This window comes from Elgaria multicarinata, chromosome 2, assembly GCF_023053635.1.
Source record: "Elgaria multicarinata webbii isolate HBS135686 ecotype San Diego chromosome 2, rElgMul1.1.pri, whole genome shotgun sequence".
In the NCBI taxonomy this organism is placed as follows: domain Eukaryota; kingdom Metazoa; phylum Chordata; class Lepidosauria; order Squamata; family Anguidae; genus Elgaria; species Elgaria multicarinata.
Genome location: NC_086172.1, coordinates 145,545,078 through 145,569,072, shown reverse-complemented (window position 1 = coordinate 145,569,072; position 23,995 = coordinate 145,545,078). Strand labels below are relative to the sequence as shown.

General features: G+C 40.5%; 3 protein-coding genes across 5 annotated transcripts in view; 2 read left to right on the top strand and 1 right to left on the bottom strand.

The window, feature by feature from the left end:
- Positions 1–4,290, top strand: part of ALDH6A1 (aldehyde dehydrogenase 6 family member A1) — a 287,758-nt gene extending 283,468 nt beyond the window's left edge. Inside the window, exons 11-13 of the mRNA XM_063117855.1 lie at positions 1,299–1,478; positions 2,605–2,703; positions 2,989–4,290. Coding sequence (XP_062973925.1) covers positions 1,299–1,478; positions 2,605–2,703; positions 2,989–3,093 — 384 coding nt within the window. The 3' untranslated portion in view covers positions 3,094–4,290. The remainder of the gene's footprint in view (positions 1–1,298; positions 1,479–2,604; positions 2,704–2,988) is intronic.
- A 930-nt stretch (positions 4,291–5,220) lies between these two features.
- On the bottom strand, positions 5,221–17,368 carry BBOF1 (basal body orientation factor 1). Its single transcript, XM_063118475.1, has 12 exons — positions 17,271–17,368; positions 16,602–16,965; positions 15,699–15,764; positions 14,358–14,501; positions 13,655–13,735; positions 13,044–13,114; positions 12,646–12,790; positions 11,498–11,991; positions 8,873–8,908; positions 8,276–8,380; positions 7,632–7,700; positions 5,221–5,658 (listed from the first exon to the last, which is right to left on the bottom strand). The coding sequence occupies exons 1-12, from the start codon at positions 17,366–17,368 to the stop codon at positions 5,535–5,537; spliced, it is 1,797 nt and encodes a 598-aa protein (XP_062974545.1). The 3' UTR covers positions 5,221–5,534.
- The window catches only part of ENTPD5 (ectonucleoside triphosphate diphosphohydrolase 5 (inactive)), a 23,633-nt gene continuing 16,801 nt past the window's right edge, over positions 17,164–23,995 (top strand). Inside the window, exons 1-3 of one of the 3 annotated variants that reach the window (XM_063117861.1) lie at positions 17,164–17,222; positions 20,898–21,175; positions 23,662–23,741. In XM_063117861.1, the coding sequence (XP_062973931.1) occupies positions 20,959–21,175; positions 23,662–23,741 (297 nt within the window). In that variant the 5' untranslated portion in view covers positions 17,164–17,222; positions 20,898–20,958. Of the gene's footprint in view, positions 17,223–17,972; positions 18,077–19,738; positions 19,804–20,897; positions 21,176–23,661; positions 23,742–23,995 lie in introns of those variants that run through there. The other 2 variants (XM_063117858.1, XM_063117859.1) reach the window with 2 other exon arrangements.

The following is a 23,995-nucleotide window of genomic DNA, read 5'->3' as shown; positions in this document are numbered from 1 at the left end:
GGTGAAATTGATGGATATATGGGGAGAGGAGGGAGGGTTAAGGAACGATGAAGGCAGACATGTGCTGGCAGTCCTTCCCCTAAATAAAAATGCTGAGTGGGCATGTTGAGTAAACAAGACTGAAATGCTGGCTTCTGGAATGTTTTGGATATGCCCGGCGTTCAAACAGTTACAAAATACAGCTGGTAATTAGACTCTGAGGTGATGCGTTTCTTTGGGGCTATTGTAGAGATCGCCCATTTTGCAATTTCTTACTCTGTTCTGTCCTTCCAGTCTTCTGAAAAGCCGGGTGAAGCTGAAGCTGCACCAGTCATTGCTTGCTTCCTGTTACACTCAAAGCCCCTGTTCTCTGAGGGTCAGGGGACTCACAGCAACGTGGCATTTCTTTTTACTCTTCTCAGCCTAGTCAGCTAAGATAAGATATGGGAAGGGCAGGGTGAAGGGAGAAAGAAAAAAAGGCTGATGCATAATGAATCTGAGAGCTCTACATGAGGAAAAAATGCAGCGCTTACTTCTTGCCTTGCTATCTTGCCAGGACTGCAATGACAGAGGGTGGGGGACAACATCTTCACCAAGAGGAGCAAAGATGATTCCCATAGACTTGTGTCTAGAGTTGATAGGAGGAGTTACCTGCTCCAAGATGTCCTCTTCTACTGCAGGAAAATGGCAGGGAGCAGGAAGGAAGGAATGAAAACTGCAGGCAGTGAATCCACCACTTTGTCTTCCTGATGAAGCCAAGACAATTGTGATATTACACTATTAAGGCTGGAGAAGCAGTGGATGGAAGAAAAAGAACCAGTCTTATTTTTGTTTCATTTTTATTTGGCCATTACTCCAAGGATGCAGAATGGTATAGGAAGAATGGTCCTGTACACACACATATCGAAGTAAGCCCCACTTAACTTAGTGGGACTTAGTTCCAAGTAAACATGCATAGGAACATGCTCAGTCTTCATTGGGTTATTGGGGGTTAGTTTTTTGTTTGAAACTTTCCTTCTTTTTTTTTACATCTGCAAATTTCCAGGTTCCCCCAGACATGCTGCTACCTACCTCTTGCTTTTCACCAGTTCGATTTTGGCCACAATCCTGGTGGCATTCACAATCTCAGTTCACTTTTGGAAGGAGTAAAGCTGATAGCCTAGAGTGACAGTCATTGTATCACACACACAAAAACACACAGAGGGGCACTTGGAAGCAATGCCTTGTGAAGGAATATACCTGTGTTAAGTGTCAGAAATATGATTTCTGCAGAATCTCACTGATGTGTACTGCAATTCAAGCTGTTTCTGTCTTGATAGCCTAATATGACCTGCTATAAAGAGGAAATCTTTGGACCAGTTCTAGTGGTTATGGAAGCAGAGAGTCTGGATGAAGCAATTGAAATAGTAAATAAGAACCCGTATGGGAATGGAACAGCCATCTTCACCACTAATGGTGCCACTGCTCGGAAATACTCCCATCTAGTGGACGTTGGACAGGTAAGTACAAATAATGTTCATGCTGAACAGCTCAAGAGTATCATTTTAGCTAGTTAATATCAGAGCACTTCCTCTACATGCAGAAGGTTCTAGATTCAATCTCTGGCATGTCCAGTTCAAAGGATCTTGGGTAGGCAGGTTGGGAAAGCCCTCTATCTGACACCTTAAGAGAGCTGCTGCTAACTAGAGTGGACAGTACTGGACTAGGTAACCAATGTTCTGACCCAGTATAAAGTAGTTAATTTTTTTTTAACTTCACAGCTACCCTGTGCAATAGGATAGGCCTGCTTCACAAGCCTTATGGTGTTAACATTTGTGCTGAGATTTTCCTCATTCAAACACAGTGTAGTACTCTTTGCATCATGCTGCCTAATTTTGGGAAGCCATTTGCCATTTTACTGATGAGAAACCAAGGCCAAACTAAATGTGATGTTGAATGCAATTTTGCATATAATGTGCACATTTTTAAAAATGTAAATTGTACCTAGGAGTGGGGGCAGAAACACTGGGAGGGAGTTATTTTTTTTCTTAAAGCTCTCAAACCAGGAAAGATGGAAAATGCCCCCCTGTACCTTTTGCCCTGCCAATGCAAGACTGAGAAGGCATAGGAAAAGGCGGTCCCTCCTCTGTAGATTCTTTCCTTTCTAGCCCCAAGGATTTCTCTACCGAACCCGAACCCTTTTTCTTCCAGTACAAACAGTAACTTCGGAAGGTTTTCATCAGGACTGCAGAAGAGGTGGTAGTCGGGGGAAGGGTTCAACTACTCTCCTTACCAGCTGCGATCCCAATAATTATCAGCCTTTCCCCAGCAGCTGCTAGTTGCACTTTTGAAAACGTGTGCATTAAATGCAAATACACATTTTAATGTCTAGTTTTGCACTGCGGCTACTAACTCACAAATTGCTCCAAGCCTACCAATGAGCCTTTATTTATTTGCTGAACTTTTAAACTACGCAATAACCAGTTTTCTGGGTCGTGTATAATCCAGATCACCTAGATCCTAGTCCAACTCTTTTCAGTGTCCCCCTGCTCTTGTACACACACAGCTCCACCCATTTGACTGCTGATTTCTATTTGTGCATCTGCCTGGATATATAATGTTGTTGGTGACTTGGTTTTGGTTTAGATTGGTGTGAATGTTCCAATTCCAGTGCCTTTGCCAATGTTCTCCTTCACTGGCTCTCGTGGGTCCTTCAGGGGAGACACCAATTTCTATGGCAAACAGGTAACTCGTCTTCTTAAAAATACGTTTACAGTATTGTGAACATCTGCTCTAGAAGGTGTGGAAGGAAAAAAATCTTGTGAGGTGGGCTCTGGAAAGGTGGGATTAACAGCATGTATATTTCTCACAGGAAGAGAAAAATAGGAATGTGTTCACAAGAAATTTGCAAGGGTAAACTTGCCTTGCATTATGTTTTTTTTATAAAAAAACCCAACAACAACGCAGTGATTCTACAGCACACACTGGCATGAACCTCCAAGGCTTAGTATCTAACTCTGTCTCTTTCAGGGGGTGCAGTTCTACACACAGCTGAAGACGGTTACCTCTCAGTGGAAAGAGGAAGATGCCACTGTTGCCAAGCCTGCCGTAGTGATGCCAACCATGGGGAACTAAAGCAGCTTGTTATACTTGCTGTTGAAAGTATTCACTTACTATGGTGCACACTACTTTGGGATGTTCCCTGTTGCCATTGTTGCTTCATTTCAGATCAAACTAGCCAGGGTCCTTTAATACAAAATTGAGATTTCCCATTGATGTATCAGAAAACTATGCTATTTTTTTTTCTTGTAGAGGATATATTCCGTCAATAACCAGGCAAAAGCAGGATCGGCTTCTTTTGTCCCATCCATGTGACATTGTTGAGAGTCCAAACTCTATTTTCCATGGAATGTTAGTTTTTAAGAACCAGTTGCTGCAGTCGCTGCTATTGCTCTATTCACAGCTCATGTGTCATCTTGCTGTAAAGATGTAATTCAACGCTTCCCCACCACTACCAAGAAAATCTGGATATCTTTGAGAAATAGGTTTTCTCATAACAGGACTGCACCGTACAATGTGGGAGAGGCAAATCCTGACTGGCCCTTAATTCTAATCAATAGTTTTCAAGAATCTTACACACATGAAATAGCTGTTTCAACGCATGTCAGTGAAATCTCAACTTCATTCAGAACGTTCATTTATCATGTATGCAGCCAGGCATTATGATAACTCCATTTCAAAATGAACAGATTTTCTACCTTACACAGTGGTGTGCCTGCCTACCAACTATTCATGTACTGAATATTTTTGGAATCAGACCTTTTTTCTGGGAGTATGAAGACCACTGTGGCACCGGAAAAGCAGAAAGAATTTTTTAAAGAGCCAAATGTTTTTATCAACATCACTTTAACTGGGATCCCACTTTCCATTGCACAAGTATAAGTGGAGAATGTTAGACTCTAGCACTACTTGCAAGAAAGTTTGTCATCCTATATATTTAGGACACATACAACACTTGACAAGGAGGAATTGGGTTACGCAGCAAGAGGGTAGTGTTCACAGGTTAGCTATGGGATGACAGTGCTACTCCTTTTGGGCTTTGTGATTTTCTGTTAGTTTTTAAACTCACAAGATGTTTCCTTGCTCTTGGAAATTATGCTGTTGCTTTTTGTTGTCTAATCAAACAAATTGGATTTATCTGATATTCTGCATTTGTAACTAGCAAGTGCTTAAATTAAACATGATCAGCACTAGCTGAATTGGTTATTCCTCTGTATGCTAGAAGGTTTCACATCTGTGTTAATCATGAATAAAAAGCTATTAAATGCAGAACATTCTGGTTTTCTTTAGCATAACAATCTAGTAGCATTATTTCCCCTAAATCCATTGATTTCAACTGGTTAAATTCTGGCTGCCTTCAGATATAACGAGCTTTCCCTTAAATGCAGCTTGTCCTTTTATCTGAACTAGAGATTGTTTAACACTAACTCTTGTTAGGATTAAAACAACCTAACTCCAAACCGTTGATTTTAGTGAAACCATGACCTCTGGTTTGAATGAAATGACAAGCCACATTTAAAGGAAAGCAAAAGCTTTGAAATTCCTCCCAGCGGTTGCACACAATGAAGGAGAGTATATACATAGCACTAAGCCATAGTTTATATGAGCCTCATGTGGCGCAGAGAGTTAAAGGAGCAGTTTCTGCAGCTGAAACACTCCCCACGGCCTGAGTTCGATCCCAGCAGAAGCTGATTTCAGGCAGCCGGCTCGGGTCGACTCAGCCTTCCATCCTCCCGAGGTCGGTAAAATGAGTACCCAGTTAGCTGGGAGAAAGGTAACAATGGCCGGGGAAGGCAACGGCAAACCACCTTGCTATAAGGCCTGCCAAGAAAATGTTAGCGAAAGCTGGCATCCCTCCAAGAGTCAGTAAGGACTCAGTGCATGCACGAGAGGTTCCTTTCCTTTCCTTTCAAGCCATAGTTTAGCATTGCATCTAAATGACCCTGTTCAGACAACACATTTAGCCACGGCAGTTAAGCATTTTGAGCTAAACATGATGGTTTAGCATGTCATGTGAACCATTCCTAACCACGGTGGCTAAATAACCACAGTATAAACATGCTCACTAACCATTTACTGCAAAATGGTTAGTGGCCTAAACATGGCTTAGCATGTTCTCTGAACAGGCCCAATGCATGACGAGACCGCAATATCATTTCCTACTCCACTACTTCTTTCATAAAACAAAGTACTTTCAAAATATTCTACAAGCTTTGAACATATTTTACTCAAATTTTTCTTAATTCCAGAATACACAGTCCTCTGATACAAACTCTTTTACAGTGAAAAACTGACTGTAGCCAAAGAGTACTTTTCCATTTTTTGAAAAAAGCTGTCAGTAAATTTTCTTTCTTTAAAAAAAAAAAAGTTGAAAGAAGAATTGAAGTAATAAGTTGTGATGCACAGAAAACGGGGATGTGATTTCATAGCTGCAGCATTATAGACCTGAGGCCCAGGAAGACGTGTAAAAAAAGAAGCCTTCATAACTTCAGTTGTTTCATGATTTAACAGCCATCTTACTCTGGCTGTGGTGGTATAACCTGAATATCAGGAAGGACTGATGCTCTTCTATGAGAAGATGACTCAGACAGTGGTGCCTGCTGAGTGATGAAAGCGTAGATGGGAATAGTACCATCAGTGCTGTAAGGGGAAAATGGTAAGAAAAGATCAGCACTAACACACATTTATCAAGATAAGATAAACTATTGTCCTCTGTATTTTACACCTACCATCCCAACCTTTTATAACATTTAGGTTGTAGCTCCTGCCCTGACACATATTTGTGAAAGTTCCTTCTTATGAACTGTCCCTACAGAACTGTCTCCCGTCTCTTGAACTTTTCTGTTGTATTCAATTACTTATGGATGTGGTCTTAAGAGAGTGAATCATAGCTTTACTAATAAAACTGTTACAGCCCAACAGTAGCTAACTCTTGAAGAAGTAACTATTTTAACTAAGATTTTGTTCTGACTTTTATACTGTTAGTTTTACTCTACCCTATGCCTGTTTGGTGCATTCTCTTCCCCTCCTTATTGTTTTATTATGATTTTATTAGAATGTAAGCGTATGCGGCAGGGTCTTGCTATTTTATTGTTTTACTCTGTACAGCACCATGTACATTGATGGCGCTATATAAATAAATAATAATAATAAGTATTGCAAGGAGTATAAATACTACAGAGATTAGAGATAACTCCAATGCTCCACAGCTCCTTGGCTGCACCACTGTTCAGTGCAGATGTATTCGTATTGATATAAATAATTCCAAGTGCTATTATTCAGAAATTTGCTCTCAGTAGGCAATGAATGAATTAACCTCAGTTCCCCTCCCTCACATTCAGACCTTGCCATGATAGGAGATTGGCCTACTTAAGAAACCAAGATCCTTAAAACCATGACATGCTATGAGCATAAGAAAACTCTTACAGGTACCGAGAACATACCTAAGCACTATGTATTCCCGTTTTTTATTTCTCTTTTGTGAGAAAAATACATGGTCTTTAAGAAACTTTGTACAAGCACCAAATTATTTTTGGCCTACAAGAAAGAGGAACAAGTTATGCTTCATTCTATATATAGCTACAGGCATGTCTTTCTTGTTTGATGGAATCCTGAACCCAAACATTTTAGAGGTGTGCTAGCAGAAATAAGAGGTTCTTTGTTAAGGACTTGAAGGCTGTAACTCCAGCACTTACAGCTTGGTGCGAAAAATCCACTGTAGCTGCTAGTTTGTGCTACTAAAATTGTGTCCAGCAAGTGAGGCAGATATCATCAGTTCAATCCAGCTTGTCCTACTATGCAAACAACAAGGACAGTGTTGTGCTGATGTTTTCTGGGCAGCTAAATAGCCCTGAGGGTTATTCCAGGGACGCCCCATTCCTGGATTGTTGACTGATGCGCACACCTGATATTCTGGGTTGTTGGGAGAGACAACCCAGTGTTGGAACCCTGGGTTGTTCAGCTCCACCCAGCTGCAGCTGGTTGGTGAGAACCAGCATGTTCGCTTGCTCCTGCTTCACTCACAACTACCCAGGGTTTAAAAAGACTTGCATTGTTGTGAACTGAGCCTATAATTTCTACTGAATACTTGTTCCTTCATTAGTGGTGGCACTAGGCTTGATCTAGTAATAATAGCCTGAAAACTGTAAAAATTTAGTGGTAAAGGGAAGCCTAGGGTTCCCCAAGCTCCATACACCTCACTAAATAGGTGAAAATGACTAGACCAGATTGCAAACACCTCAAGATCTAATCAGATTTTGTCCTGAGAGAAAAAGTACTTTTCAGTTTGTTGGAGAAGGGTGAGCATACACTGTTTTAAAAATACAAAAATACATATTTACTAAAGGCAATCATAGACATACATACTGCTACTTTCAGTACTCTCAAAGGTTACTGTCTGAACACAGCCAACCGTGCAAATACCATTTATTTTTTTATATTTCTATATTATCCAATAGCTGAAGCTCTCTTGGCAGTTCAGAGACTCCAGATTTATTAATCCAAACTGAAGAAAATAAAAGGAAATAATCCTTTGGAAGGGATGCTCAACTTGCAAAGTGCTCAAATATTACTACAAAAAGAATGGCAATTACATTTATCTAGATATCGCTTACCCAGATTTCTTTGCTTCTTCAAAATTAAAATTGGATGGTGTTATAGGAACCAAAGCTTTACTGTATCTCCTATGAAACAGAAATTAGAGGAGAAATGCTTAATTAGTGGCACCTGTATTATGATTTTTCCATTCCTAGCATGTTTCCTTGTTATGAGAGTCGAGTGAAATGAAAGCAACCCTGACATTCACTTAAATTTAGGATCGCTGTTCCAAATCCTCCCTCTTAAACATAAAATCACATTCAATCCACAAGCATCTACAGCATTTTCACATGTAAGTCGCAGTGACTAGTATAGGCCAAATTGTCTATATAGCAGGAGACACATCAAGCTCACAAAAACAAGTACCACCTTTTTTCAAGGTACCTGATTTGCACATAACGACAACCCATTTGCTTTATTACACAACCTTTGTATGCTGTTGGGTTAACTACTGGGTTGTTTAGCATGTTCGCTTGTGCATGACAACCCATCAGTTTTTAAACTGATGGGTTGTCATTACGTCCGAAAAGGGTGATACTGTCCCATTTCTCACATCTCTGATTTAGCACTCGAGCACTGAGCTAAGAAATGGGAAGCTACCTACTGGGTGGAACCTAAGAGTTCTATAACTCTTATTCATGGAAAAAACACAGGACTTTACCGGTGTCTCAGGCCATTCATTTTTGCAAAGAGTAACCGCAGTACACTCTCCTTCTGCTCCCAGGTCAGTTCAGAAATGTCCACCTTCCCCTTTTGAATATTTGTCCTACAGGAAAAAGTGAGAAGGTAATAAGCATACCATAGCATACCAGCATAAATCTGGAATTATCTGGGCACAGATATGACCTTGAGCGAAAAGATTACCCTACATTGACATATTATTTAATCAACAAATTATTAAATTTCAAAAGCCTCTGAATTATTTGGTAGAAAAATATAAGAATGCATTTTATGTCTGTACCATTTCATCTGAATAATGCATTCAGTTTTGGCTATCGCATTGTAATAAAGGACTCAGGGTGATTTCAGATGAGGCTTTTATTCTGCTATTGCCCTGCCTGATTCATGGAATTTTACAAAACATCTATATCACCTTCTACTTGTAAACCTGTGCTTCTTCCATCTTTTTTCTTACCACCAATAATCCTTTAAGGAGCAAAATATGGAATAGCTGCACAATACTTTCTAATTGGTAGCACTAGCAGCCCTCTATCTGGAAGCACTCTCAAGCGTCCAAATATGAAAGTAATTAAGATACCTTGATAAATACCCATGTAGATTAGGAGACAGAGAGCTAGAAGAGAAAATAAAGTACAGGCTGAGAACTGTAAACTCTGAACTGATACTGTTGGGTCAAATCAACACCTTGGACCAGAAACAAGATATCCTTCAGTGTAATCATGGCTTTACTACAGCTAGTACAAGATATTTCAGTAATGTATGTGAAATTGTAGATACAAATACTTCATCCATAGGGAAAGTCTCTTCATAATATGCAGTAAAACCATTCTTGGTTTAAATCCTGAAGCATGTATATTTCTGCATTTGGATAGGATAGACAAGTAGAATCTCGGAGGCAAAATCCAGTCCCATAGTATTTTTCATCAGGCTCCCAGCACAGTCCTTGTTCCTTAGGACAAACACACACTACTACAAAACTCAACCACTTTCTCCTAAAATAAGTCTCAAGCAAGTAAGCCATCCCTATTCAGAACAACCAGCAAGAGCTATGGCAGAGCCTTCCCTTTATTATTTATTTATTTATTTATTTATTTCATTTCTATACCGCCCAATAGCCGGAGCTCTCTGGGAGGTTCACAAAAATTAAAACCATTCAAAGTATAAAACAACAGTATAAAACCATAATATAAAATACAATATAAAAGCTCAACCAGATAAAAACAGCAGCAATGTAAAATTACAAATTTAAAACACCAAGTTAAAATTTATTTATAGACTGTTAAAATGCTGGGAGAATAAAACGGTCTTCACCTGGCGTCTAAAGGCATATAATGTAGGTGCTAAGCAAACCTCCTTAGGGAGCTAATTCCACAGCCGGGGTGCCACAGCAGAGAAGGCCCTCCTCGTGGTAGCCACCTGCGTCACTTCCTTTGGCAGGGGCTCACGGAGGACCCCTGAGGATGACCTTAGGGTCCGGGCAGGTACATACGGGGGGGGGGGGGCGGAGTCGTTCCTTCAGATAGCCTGGCCCCAAGCCGTTTAGGGCTTTAAATGTTAATACCAGCACTTTGAATCAGGCCTGGACCTGGACTGGCAGCCAATGAAGCTGGAAAAGGACTGGCGTGATATGGTCTCGTCAGCCAGTCCCTGTTAGTAACCGTGCTGCCCTGTTTTGTACCAGTTGAAGTTTCCGGACCGTTTTCAAAGGCAGCCCCACGTATAACGCATTGCAGTAATCCAAATGAGAGTTTATCAGAGCATGGATAACTGTAGCTAGGCTATCTCTGTCCAGATAAGGGCGTAGTTGGTATATCAGCCTAAGCTGATAAAAGGTGCTCTGTGCCTCAAGTGACAGTTCTGGATCCAAGAGCATCCCCAGACTATGGACCCGACCCTTCAGGGAGAGTGCAATCCCGTCAAGGACAGGGCAAACATCAGCTCGCTGGACAGATGAGCCACCCGCTAACAGTACCTCCGTCTTGTCTGGATTGAGTCTGTTTGTCGGCCCTCATCCAGTCCATTACCGTGCCCAGGCACTGGTTCAGAACAGCCACTGCCTCACCTGGGTTTGATGAAAAGGAAAGGTAGAGCTGGGTATCATCCGCATATTGATGACACCTCAGTCCACATCTCTGGATAACCTGCCCCAGCAGCTTCATGTATATGTTAAACAGCATAGGGGATAAAATAGAGCCCTGTGGAACCCCATGGCTTAGGAGCCACGGCACAGAGCAATAATCCCCCAGCACCACCTCTGGAATTGGCCATCCAAGTAGGAGCGGAACCACTGCAATGCAGTACCTCCAACTCCCAGTTCAGATAACCTCTCCAGAAGGATACCATGGTCGATGGTATCGAAGGCCGCTGAGAGGTCCAGAACCAACAGGGTCGTACTCCCACTGTCCCTCTCCCGGCAAAGGTCATCCCACAAGGCGACCAAGGCAGTTTCCGTTCCAAAACCAGGCTTGAAAGCCGATTGAAATGGATCTAGATAATCCGTTTCATTCAAGAGTGCCTGGAGTTGTCTTTCAAACACCTGCTCAAGCACCTTGCCCAGGAAAGGGATATTAGCCACCGGCCTGTAGTTGTTAACATCCTCCGGGTCCAGATTAGGCTTCTTCAGGAGCGGTCTAATTACCGCCTTTTTTAAAGAGGCCGGCACCACTCCCTCTCTCAAGGAGGCATTTACAACCTCCTTTATGCACTAAAACTACTCACTCTCTTATATGAGCCAAGACAGAGGGAAATTGTAATGAAGAGCAGAAGGAAAGATGCTGCCTAAAAGCTCTGCTGCTGTGCACTCTAGAGGAGAGAGGATTAAAGACCCCTTTGCCTGCTCCTCAGCTTGTGTGGGATCATTTCAGTGAGTAGAGCCGATATTGCTAGGTTTAGCCCTTGTTCAGTTGAAAACAGGCCACTGTTAAAATTACTTGTGACTTTGGCCTTAAGTTTTTCAACAAATAACCCAGAATATTCTTGTTCACCCACATACATTTTAAAATTCCATTATTGCTCTCAATTGTGTTCTGCACTCTTTTAAGCATCAGACAATGCTACATCTCCCAAATCTTGTACTGCTAGTACATGAACCATTTCTTTCCCCTGTCCCAAGACATTTCATGCTGAAATGTGTTATTTCACACAGCTTCCATCCCTGCCAGTCAAGGTGATCAGAAACAAAGAATTCTGCAATTCCATGTACCATTTCTCTGCTTCCAGAAGGTCCACTTGTACACTATTTGTGCTGTGCATATTGTCATTGAAGGTTCTGATTTTGGGGTATTCATCTTTCCCTGCAAATGCTGCCATCATTTTCCTCTGATAGGCAGCTTGGGCCACCTGCTTGTAGCACTTCCTGCTGGTTATGATCTCCTCTTTCACCTGTTCCAGAGCATCTAAGAAGAACTTCTCCACCTCAGTTCTTTCATCCAAGATGTTCCTGGCCAGTTTCTTCACTCTGCTCATCTCTTTGTCTTTCATCTCCAGCAGCTGCTGCAGCTTTTCAATTTCTGTCTGACCTGCTTGGTTCTGCACCAAAGCCTTCTGTTGTATATTTTCAACTTCTGCTTTAAATTCTCTGGCCATGTGATTAACGGCAGCTTCCAGTTTTTTCACCATGCTTTGCAGTTCCTGGATTAGTGCTTTCTGCTGAGTAGTTTGCAGGACCTTTTCCTGAATTAAAAGGTCATTGGTTTCCTTTTAAGAAAGCAATAAATAAATAAAATTCTTGACATTTATTGTTTATCCCACAACAAAACTTTCAAACAATGACAATTATTTAATGGGATATAAATAAAACTGCATGCTTTAATAGATTTCTTTGGTAGATTAATTAACTAAAAAGTAAATTAAAATCTGTCCTGAAAAATTGAAGGGCACATTGCTGTGCAGATTGCACGGACATGCCATTTTTCTTCTCATGCTAAACCTGGTAAAAAGAAACATAATATAAGGTTGGTTTTACGTTCCAGTTAGTATGTCAGAATAGTGAATGTTTGTATTCTGGAGTGAAACTATAATAGCTTTCCTTCTAGTCAACAGGCAACTGAAATAGAGAGCGCTCAATTGAAAGCCATGTCAATTTATCTTTTAAATCAATGTCTTCCACAATACTGATGGAATTGAATTAATTTTGAAGAATCTCCAAATAATAATAATAATAATAATAATAAATTGATTAAAAAATACCTCTCCACTTACAGAACAGAATAAGAGTCTGAGCTTTCCAAATGTCAGCAATTCTAACATTTCACTCTGTGGAGAGGTACTAGTCCTAATGAACCTGCACAAATATGATTTCAAGTTCTCTTATTTATGCAAGAATGAAAAGAGAAAAATCATAACAAGAACCTTCTCCTGCAAAAGAAAGGCATTGTCCTCCTCTAACTTTTGCTTGATTTTTTGTAATTCTTCTGTTTCCTTTATATGGTATCCAAGAGCCTCATGAAGACGAATATTCTCTGTAAAAACCGCTTTTCCAGCATTGTCCAACTGCCTGAATAAGGGCAAAGACAATTCAGCAGTTGACACCACAAACTTCCTGTATTAACTGCAATGTTTTATAGTGCACAAACTGTAGATCCAAAATGAGCTGATGGAGATAGCATTCATGGACATGTTAAGACTACTTTGGGTCCAGCATCTTATTTACTTATCAGGAATGAAGTACACACGTGGATTTCCTAGAATTAACCATATTTTAGCATCTTCTTCATGATTAAGGAACAGAGAAATCAAGTAAATCTTACACAATGGCTTCATGATGAGCTCTTTCTGCCAGCATTATAATCTTCTTCTCTGCTTCTCTTTCTAGGCGTTGCTGAAAGAAAATAGATAATAGTATAAGAACAGAGACCTTGGAATTAAAGCCAGGGACAAAGTAGCATTCAGATTTCAAAAGTATGTGGAGAAAGTGGCTGCTAATTCTCTTCTTTCAAGATGACAAAAGGTATAAAGTGGGAATATTGAAGTTCAAAGCATACGTAGACAGCAAAGATTCTGAAATCCAGATCTTTCCCCTATCGGTTTAAATATTATTCGGTGGAGTGAGAGGAATAGAGGTAACAGGTAAAGTTACACAAATAAATATGGATCAGTACAATGCCTCTTATTCCTTTATTCAATACACATCCAGGTGGTTCTGAGTTGTGTATAAATAGGAGCAACAGAAGTGTTCCAAGAAGAGGTGGTACTAAAGACTAGTTACTACAGAAAGCTACCTGTGCTAGACTGCAAGTTTCTCCCTAGAATCTATGTGGACTGGTGGGAAACCAGTACAGGAAGAAACAAACAGCTTGTGCATTATTACAGGGATCAAGCATGCTGAAGCAGCATATTTACTATTTCCAAAGCACTGTACCTTTTCTTCAAGGAACTTTCTCTCCAACATGCAGATTGTTTCCTGATGTTCTTTTTTTGTGATGTCCAGGGTGTCTTTTAGCTGGGATTTAAAGAAGTATTTAATTATTATTTTAGCAATCTAGAGGACTGCCTGAAATGAAACTGCCTAGAGAGGTACTTCACAGGTCTCCAACTCACCCCAGCATTTTCTACATCTAGAAACTATCCTCTCATTTGTGAATTTTGCATTCACTGTACCTATTCCCACTTTTTCACATATTTGCAAGTTTGCTAATGTGCACTCTGTGAGCACTGTTTTAAAACAAAGCATAGGCCCTTATGTACGATGTCTCATTTGACATACCTTTTCCTTTCCCTCAGATAGATATACTGTCCAAAATCTGTTGTACCCAGTTCTTGAACAGATCAATGTTGAAATCCACATTACATCTTATATGATGCAAAGTTCCTTCTTTTTATACTTATCTGAAAATCAACGTTATCCAGCTATAAACGCAAACATTAAATTATCCTTCTAAAATCCAAGAAAAATAATAACTTTCAATCCTATTCTAGTTTGAAGTTAATTCTGATCCCATGTCTCAAAACTCCATTTCAGATTTGGAAGATACATCTTGGCAGTCTTAACACAGGAATTGGCTACATGAAGTTCACAGGGCCCTTCTACTAGTTAACATAATAGTTGCTAATAATAAACTCACATCCTCAAGTTCTTTTTCCAAAAGTGTTTTCTTTTTTCGAAATTCCTTTATCATTTTCAACTCAATTTGAATTAGTCCAATTTCTTTGGCCTTTTTGTGGAATTTCTCCTCCATTTCCTCCAACTGTTTAGTGAATTGTTCTGCCTGCAAATCAGAAATGTTTAGCAAGAAGAAAACAACTAAGGATGCAATCCTATGGCCACTAGACACTGTCTAGAGGGCCACTGGATTTTTCGGCTTCTGGGAACTGAGATCAGAGCCAGGACTCCAACCTTGGTTCCCAGAATCCCTCTCCCCATACCCATCCTCTTCCTTTTGTAGCCAGCAAGGTTCTCGCTGTGCGGGATATGTCTCCACACTTGTAACTGGAGCACAGAGAGGGCAAAAAGGGAGTGGTCCCAGAGGCAGAGAGGGGAGGAGACTGTGGAAGCTGCTTTATGCATCTTCCTATGCGCACTGCAGCCTCCTCCCCACCCCTCCATTCCGAAGCTCCCCAGCTAGACAGGTGGAATTACCTCTCTACCCCAAAATGCATAGAGGTGATGACTGGATAGTCATCAGCCTCCAAATTTTGAGCCTGATGTCCATCTTCATAGGATTGTTCCCTTAGAGGCAGCAGTAGCGCAAAAATCAATACAAAAAACATTGGCAAATGAACACATTGCTTTAGTAACAGCTTGAAATGCACCTTTTAAAAAGCAATTAACATAAAAGGCCATAACCAAAGAAAAGCTTATCACCAAAGGGCTAAAATAAGTAATAAAATTAAGCTTCAAAATAAGGGCTTTTAAGAACCAAATAATAGTATACCAGTTCCAAGCCAGTTCTACCTCAGATTGTATGAACCAACTGGTGGTGAGAACTCCATCTCTTTTACAGCCGTATTCTAGATATATTTACTCAGAAGTAAATCTCACTAAGTAGAACGGAACTTAGTCCCAAGTAAGTGTGCAGTTTTGGTTTATTGCCTCACTTTCCCATTTTTCCTAGTAAAACAAAAAACAAGAGAACAGTTAAGGACCTAGTCACTACTTAAGGCATGGGTGATCAATTTCTGGACCTCGAAATGTTTTGGCAACAACAACCAAGAGCCCTAGCCAGCATAACTAATGGTGAGGGATGGTGGCAGTTGTAGACTAAAACATCTGGATGGCCACAAGTTGCCCACCACTGCCATAAGCGGCTAGAGTAGGATCCTTAGAGAAGATAAGGTTTAATATCTTTACTGCAAAACAAGTCTTGTCTAGCATATTTATGTGTAAGGCCCAATAGCCAAAATGTGCTTAGCCTGATCTCCAATTCCCCATGTTACCAACTGTGTCAGAAGAAATGTCCATTCACCACTTGTTCACTCTCTTCTTTAGCTTTTTCTTTCAACTCGTTAACCTGCTGCTTCAGCTTCTCAATCTACATATTAAAAAACAAAATCAAGAGAGAATCCAATCATTCCCTTCTTCAGCAGCTGGAAAACTTAAGTAAACTTAAGCATCTCAGATTCTGTACAGGGAGGGGCAGGCAGTCCACAGTTGGTTAATTTCCCCATAAGTTCCTTGTGTTATTAATATTGAGAAAGACATACTTTGTACATAACTTTGCACTAATATTGAGAAATAACTAATGTCCCAAGTTTGCAAGCACCACTATATCTCCCTATTGGGGTCTTCCTCAGGGGTATGGTGGTTGAGGTAACTTTGTTCCTACAATTCTCATTTCCAAAAAAGCTGCAGTGGAGTGCCATATCCGAAAGCCTGCAGTCTAATTCTGCCATGGGTGAACTGAAAGAGTGGACTGTTAAATGGTGAAGAAAAGGTAAGCGATCAGTTACAACAGTACTCCATATCCATACTTTTGTGAAGCTTGGTGAAAAAGGGATAATGATTCTGGCAAAGGTGGTGTTCAACGGTCTGTTGCAAGGAAAGTGTGGCTAAAAGGTATTAAGGGGAAACTCCTCCCTATCCAGATCCCTTGAAAACATGGGCAGAGTAGTCTAGTGATGACCAGCGCACTGAAATTCTTTCTAGATGACTTCTTCATTCTGAGGTGCAGTACATCTTCCTTAGGCAGTAGTGATTAGTTTCTCCATTTTGTAGCTAATAACTGAAACCATGAAACTAGACAACTGTGATTATGCTTTAAGAGAACAAACGATGCTTTGATGTCCGATTAGTTTTGCCAGACAGACCTTAAGACGGCAACACTGCAAAGGCTGGCTAAACAAACCGAGTGACAGTGTTCCGTACCTACCAGCTCTTCCTTCTCCGCGTCCTGCTTCTTGAGGAGGCTGATCACGTCGACTGTGTCTTTCTCCTGCTGCCGCTGCTGCTGCTCCAGCTCTTCGTTGTTCCGGGCAAGGCGGCGGGCGGCTTCTCGGTATTCTTTGCGGGAGATCTCCGTCACCTCTAGCCTGGCCTCCCATAGCGCCGCCGCAGCTTTAGCCCTCTCGGCCTCCGACTCCTCTTTCAAGGTCTTCGAGTCTCCCTTGCCGGCCCCGCCGCCACCTTTCTTCCCCCTGCGGGAGGGGAACAATACCGCACGAGTGAAGGGGCAAGGGTTGGGGTCATGGTGCCCGGGGGACCTGGGCAGCTTGCTCGCACCCCGTGCCCATCCTCTCCCCGGTTACCTGCCCATCCTCTCCCCGGTTACCTACTTCCCTCCCTTCGCGCCTTTCCCCTTCCCCTTCATGTTGAAAGGCCCCTGGTCTCCGGTGTGTGTGTGTGTTTTTCCCCGGGAGGCGACCCGTTTCTATGGGAACCAAGCGTCGCGGAAAAGTGAGGGAGAAGGGTGCGCCCGTGACGTAATGCGCAGTGTGTTGACGTGACACGCGGCACCGGCGAGATGTGGAAGGTTGAGGGCTTTGCGAAGGCGGTGAGTGGAGAACTGGACGTGGGCGTGTGTGGACGTGACCTTCCGCACCTCAGGGCCGGGGGTCGAGCTCCCTTGCGCCGGCTTTTCTGCGTAATGCTGGCTCGGTTTTCGCCTCCCAAGTGTCCCTGGCTTACCTTTGGTTGCATTTGCCGGGTCGCTACTCCATAGAACTCAATTAGACGCACACTTGACACGCATCTCTCCCCAGGCTTGTCTTCTTTTTCAGTCTGTTGCATACAAAGGAAAATAGTTTTAGCCACCTCACCGTTTGTTTGCTTTTAAATATGCCTTTTTTTAACCAGATAGCTGACCAGCATCATAAACAAAAATACATGTCATTTCACTACATACGAATTGATTTGGGTAGATGAGTTCGCCTTGAAAAGAATATTTATTCTCAAATTCTATTCATGCTGGTGCTTCTGGGAGTTGTGGTACAGTGTATTAGGGATGCTTTGATGTTGCACTTTTCAGGTAGCAACATCTATTCGTAAACTACCGCAGTGCCAACTGGATCTGTATCGTGTGATATAAGAGGATGAGCCAAACGTTGCTCGATTTTCCCTGAGTCATCATGAGGACTCTGTGCCCTTTTGTTACAACGAATGTTCAACTTGGTAAATCATTTTCTGATTCAGTAGCATTCTCCGTAGAGCCTTTTCCTAGCTGAAATGTGCCCCTTGAACTTACCTGGTGCAAAAGAAACCCAACCTGGACATATTTTCTTGTTTGCATTAGATAAATAATAAACCCAGGTTCATGGAGAATGGTCAGCTTGAAATCTAACATGCTGCTTTCTTGCTTGCATGACTAATAGATGAATCTTTTTAGTTGTAAATGAAACCAAGAAAGAGGTAAGTGCAGATGTAGTGACATCTCTCTCAGCTGCCTGACTAGTTAAGTTGCTGTGAAGTAACTGAATAGAATGAAGCTGCCAAAATTTTAAGTTTTTGGATAAAGATATGGGATCAAAGCTGCAAACAAATAATAATATTTCAGTGATGCATACTTATACTGCATTTATAGGGTATGAGGGATTAAATGGTCATGCTAAAGAGCATAGAGTGGCATAAATGACTGTAGGTTTACTTCCCCACCAACTTCACACAAGTTGCTCCCATAACTTGTGTAAAATATTAGGCTGAGAAAGAGAAACTAATTTGGACTTCTGTATAAACATTCTTAGGGTTGGGCTGCATAGTTGTTTTTCTGTTCATGTCAACCGCCCAGAGAGCTCCGGCTATTGAGCGGTATAGAAATGCAATAAATAAATAAATAAAATTCCATGCTTGATGGCAGATTCTGCTTGTCAAGGAACTTTGAAATATATACTCGGTCTTGGTTACTATATTATTTGAAGGAGTTCTCAACTTTTGTGAAGGCTTGAATAAAGTAAATCTGTAGTGCACATTGGGCTACTTTAGTTCTTATTGAGCCTTTAAATTTTTTTAAATAGTGTAGGCCAATGTTTCTTTAAAAAACAACATGGGTTTTCTAAGAAATAGTGGTCAGCACTATTTTGAATTTTTCCTTTCATTATGAGCTTCTTCTGTTGATGCTACTTTCCTACACTGGTTTTTTCCTTGTTATGGATACTATTCTGTGCATCTGTGCCTTTATTTCACTCAGATTAGAGTTTGACTATTTTCATATCATGCTGAGAAAATTGCAGTTGGCTACAAAACTCAGCAGCACATTTACAGAGGTGGTGTGTATATTCTCTCAAAATTTCTGCTGGCTCTTGGTAAAGTTGATTAATGTATTCCAACTGCAGCTGCTTTTTAAACTTTGTTGTAATTTGATTTAGATTATCAATCTGTTGTGTTTTCATTGTTGTAAACTATATTTATTGATTTTAATAGATTGGATAGAACTCTAATAAAGTTGGGGATTCGGTTAAAAATGCTTTCTGTAAGCATTTAAGGTAGTTAGATCATATTTTTGCCATTTTATTTTGGCAAAACATAGCTCAGATGCTGTTATGCCGAGCCCCCACCCCACCTATACACACATGTATATGGATGATATAGTTCAGCAGACTGGTTCTTGTCCCTATTTTTGATTAAAATGACAAGTAGATGGCCATATTACTTTCCAGGAATAGGTTTTCCTGCACTTGGGACAAAACTGATTTGTTTGAATCTAGGTATTGCAACTGAGGGAGGCTTGAAGGTTCCATTTAGGTTGTTTGTAGCTAGGTATGAAGTTGACGGATCAGCATTAGAGGCTGGAGATGGCTGATTAATGGCTGATTAGAGGCCATTTCCCTGCCTCTAATCAGCATTAGAGGCAGGGAAATGGAACAAAAGGCAAAGGGGAGATGAGGTTTCTGAGTGGGAGGGGCAGCAAATTGAAATAGGAGCAGGAGGGTGGATTCAGGAGCAGGTGAAGGGTCGAATGATTATGGACTCAGATGCCAAGTATTCATTACTTGTGAGTGGACAAAGATAAGCAGTAGGCTGGTAGTGATGATAATATATAATGCTGAAAGACTGGTGTATAAGGTAGACTTTGAGGCTTATTACAAATTAGACGGCTCATGCCTGAGCTAAGAACAGACAAGGATCTGAGCTAAGAACAGGCAAGGAAGACAAATGCCTATGAATATGGGGACAACATAGGTTATCAAACAGGGTAGAACAAATTGGTACAGCAGGAAAAACTAGGATATTGAGTGGAGGAAGAGATGGAATTTATTGTTAAATATTTTGTGTTTTGGATTTGAGCAGAAACCTGTACAGTGGTGTGAAGTCCTGACTTCACATTATTTAGGATCCTCAGAAATAACTATCAGCAACATTAATTTCCCCCATTATCATGGTGGCAGAGGGCAGGATTTTATGCAGTTTCTCTTGCCACAATGGTTTAATGCGAACATCGTCACATAACTGTCATTTGATTAAGTTTTGTATTTTGTATTTCAGCATAATTTCTCTTTAGTGAATTCACTGTGCTAGGCAAAAGGGGATTGAGTATGACCTTTTGTACATTTTATTATCTTTTCTACTTTAAATATTACTTACTCTCAGTGATCTTATAGTGCTATCATCGGACACAGCATTGGTGGGGAAGTTCAATGTAAAAAATTATTTGCATCTGATTTGGAAGTAAAATCCACAAAACAAGAATAATCCTCAGAGGTAAACTGAATACAAGGAAAGGACATTGACTAAGTGCATCTGTTGGTAGCTATGGCATCTTTCCCCCTGTATAATCATCTCTCTAGGCAGCTGCCATCAGCAGCAGATGAGATTCCCATTGTCTGCTGCTTTGAATGGCATTTGTGTTCTCTGCCTGCCCAGCCTTCCTAGTGTGACAGTCATGACACAAAAGTCTTGGCCTGATCACAGTTTAGCTGAATTAATATATAGCTTAATTTGAAGTTTGGCAGTGTTAAGAAATTATTTTGAAGTTGTAGATCCAGATGCTTTGTAAGTGTGAGAGCAAATCTATTGAAATATGCATGGCATTTTTAAATTGTTCCATAGACACAGAATGGGCAGCCTTAAATTGTGAGCATCAGATTCCTGAAGTACATTTGTAGCATGAAGTGTGGTTGTTCCTGTCTCTGTAAACAGTCTGTCTTTTTAGGATATTTGGGAGGTTTCTGTGTCTCAAAGCTTCTTTAAGTAAGATTTGACTAATAATTCTCTTGGTTCATAACTTTTTCTCCAGGAACTTCTGCAACTCTGGAAGTCTTGATTTGAACAGCAGCAATCTAAGGCTCCCAAGTATCATGGCACTTTCCTGGGTTGCAGTCATTGCCATATTTGCGCTTTCTTCCATTTACCGCATAGTTTCTCATCCCAACCCAGAGATTTGGTTTCAAGACCTCTTCCCACCTAAGATGTGTCCTGTCAATGTCAGTGCGGAAGTTTTTTATGGCATCATGTTTGATGCAGGAAGTACTGGGACACGCATTCACATTTACACCTTTATACAGAGAAGCCCAGGTAAGATTATAGGGGAACGTTCTCCTGATCAGATGTGTTTCTTACGAACATGCCATGGGGACCCTCAGATTATGAATGTATTGTAAGCCTTGGCTAATTCTGACACCAGTCACCATGTTCATCATCCAAAAGACTCAGAAATATCTTGAGCATGCCTGTAACAACCTCCTAAAACTTAATTCTGAAAGCCAGAGAGTTTTTAATGATAGGCATTCATAAGCCTTTATTTCTCATAGCTTCTGTCTGGTGCGATTATTGTTTTCATTCCCTTTTCATCAGTCTGTACAAGCTTACTTCTCTTTCTAAATAAAGTTTTTTGTGAGTCATTTGGGCTGCCTAATTGTCATGCTTCTTTAAGGTGACAATTAAAGAAGGTGACAATTTAAAAAAACCTCCAAAACCAAATTGGTGTTTTTTTTTCATAAAAAATACCAAGGAGGTTTTGACTGAAATACTCGGAAGCAGATTGAGTTTGACCATGACAAGGACTTGGTGAGACATCGCTCTGGCCCATATGTTATATTAAACTTCTCGTGTGTATTGTTAGGAAAACAATTGCTAGGCAAACACAACAAATACATTTTCTTAAAGCTGCTCTTGGCAGAAAAGGGAAAGATATTTTCTAACTTAGAAGGTGCCCTTGTTTCATAAGATAGATGATTGACAAAACAGGGAAGTATCATTTTACAGGGTATGTTTCCAGCTCCTTCCTTTGGTTGTTTGGCTGTGTCCAGATCAGCTTGCTTTATCACATTTCATTGAATTATGTCCTCTATCATCTCAGTACTTGTCATGTCTGGTTTTGCAGAGTTCAGTATGTCCTTGCCTAAAATAATAATGAAATTGTGCAATTGCATTCATGCACTACCACCATCCAGAGAAAGCAAATGCAATGTACTTAAAAATACGACCCAAAAGGAGGGGGAGGAAGGATTTTGGTGTCATGAAATTACTGCCTTTTGCTTTTGAATCTAGCATGGTGTCTTGATGAATGAACACAGTGGTAGACATTCATGCGAGTGAGTGGGGGGTGTAATAAAGGCCCCAGTAATAATGGAGAGGCAGCACAATGTCCAGGAAGAGAGATAGCATGAGGCTTCTAAATAGATAAATTGCAGGAAGTTTGTCCCCACTTAAATGAGAAGACTATATTTTGTTGCTTACAAAAAACACAGCAGAAGGAGAATGTTAATCAGGAACAAAGGATGATGGAGCACAGGATGCTGCATGGCCCTGAACCACCTCCTTGCATTACAGCCAGTAATAGATCATGCAGCAAAATGTCAGTCTGGCTGCACTTTGAAAACCAAAACCACAATGGCCCATTCTAAATATTTACTGAATGGGAATAATAATGTGTTAAATGGTTGTCCTGTAAAATTGGTGAATTCCAAAGATTACCAGTAAAAAACAAACGTGTTAAGCTCCCATTCGTGAAACTATTCAATGCTAAGGAACAAGTACAATCACAAAATGAATCATCAAACTTGTATGCAGTGTTTGTTGTTCTTCTGCAGTTTTTAAATAACCTACTTCGCTTTTTCTTGTCAGAATCTGTAAAAGTGTGCATGTTGGTGGCTAGACGTCCTTTAGGGTAGAGGGTCCCGACATTTCTCTTAGGGGTCAACCTTCAGGAACTGGATGTGCAGAGGTAGACCGAAAACAGAAAAGTGCCCACAAGCTAGAGTTGTCAATAAAAGGGTTTATTGAGAGAACTGATTCTCTTGGTAGATAAACTAAGGGATACAAGCTATGGTTCCAAACTTATCATACTTGCATCCTGCAGAGAGCCACTGGTGTCATGTACAGAACATGTAAGCAGCAGATATTAGCTAAGGCATTTCCTCATGAGCATCTCTTTCTTCTCAAAGATAACTTTGTGTCTTCCTAGGAAACTGTGTGATAGTGAACCACCCACCCATACGCCCTGTGTTACAAAGAATTGTGTGCACGCCCATAGTAAACTTTTTTTTTTGCCTGTTCATTTTAAAAAGCTTGATCTCTGAAAGACAGAGCTGTTGGTTGAATCACTGGTGTGACTATGCAGGGAAAAATAGTGCCATGTAACCCTGTTTCTATTTTAACTTGTATATTTTAGAAATTGTTATAGCTCCTGACGAAGGACAATCAGTCCAAAACGTTGAGCAGAACACGTTTGGATATTAACCAATAAAACAACTTTTATATGATTTCTGAAGCACCAGAGCTTGCCTCTTTTCAGCGCTTTGGTTGAATCACTGGGACAATTTGCTAAAAGCATAACTTTTACTTATGTTAAGACTTTTCAATAAATATCATTGATATTTATTAGGGCTAAATATTAATCCTGATTCACATCCTATATATATATATATATATATATATATATATATATATGTTACAAAAATATCAGTATATAGGTTCTAGAGTGATTGTCTATTGTTTTAACATATTCTGTCTGAAAAAGAGTGACCATTGTAAAAGCTCTTTTTATTTAATTTTTGCAGAAAAGCCTGCAGAATTAGAAGGGGAAATCTTTGAATCAGTGAAGCCAGGTCTCTCAGCATACGCTGATCAACCTGTGAAGGTAAGACATTCTGATGGATTTTCGTTACAACTGGGCCCCCTTCCTTGCCTATTCTAAATAAAGTTTGTTTAACATGAAGAAGAAAAAGAAAGGGCAATAGAAAGATGGGGTGGCGGGAGAATAGAGGCAGGTAAGAAATAGATGAAAAGAAGAGAGGGAAAACAAACAGTTATAAATATCAAGAAAACATCCACTTACCACTGGCATTTGAAGGGGATTTCATATCAAGCTGCTTTACATCAGATCAGACTATT

Bases quoted from the DNA above. Each gene is read 5' to 3' on its own strand.
- BBOF1 (XM_063118475.1), bottom strand. From the start codon at position 17,368: ATGCAACCAAAGGTAAGCCAGGGACACTTGGGAGGCGAAAACCGAGCC. The intron at 11,992-12,645 runs GTTCTTGTTATG...CTTTCTTAAAAG, and splicing joins CCTTTCTTTTGCAGGAGAAG to GAAACCAATGACCTTTTAAT. The intron at 5,659-7,631 runs GTAAGCGATATC...TTCCCCTTACAG, and splicing joins GAAGAAGCAAAGAAATCTGG to CACTGATGGTACTATTCCCA.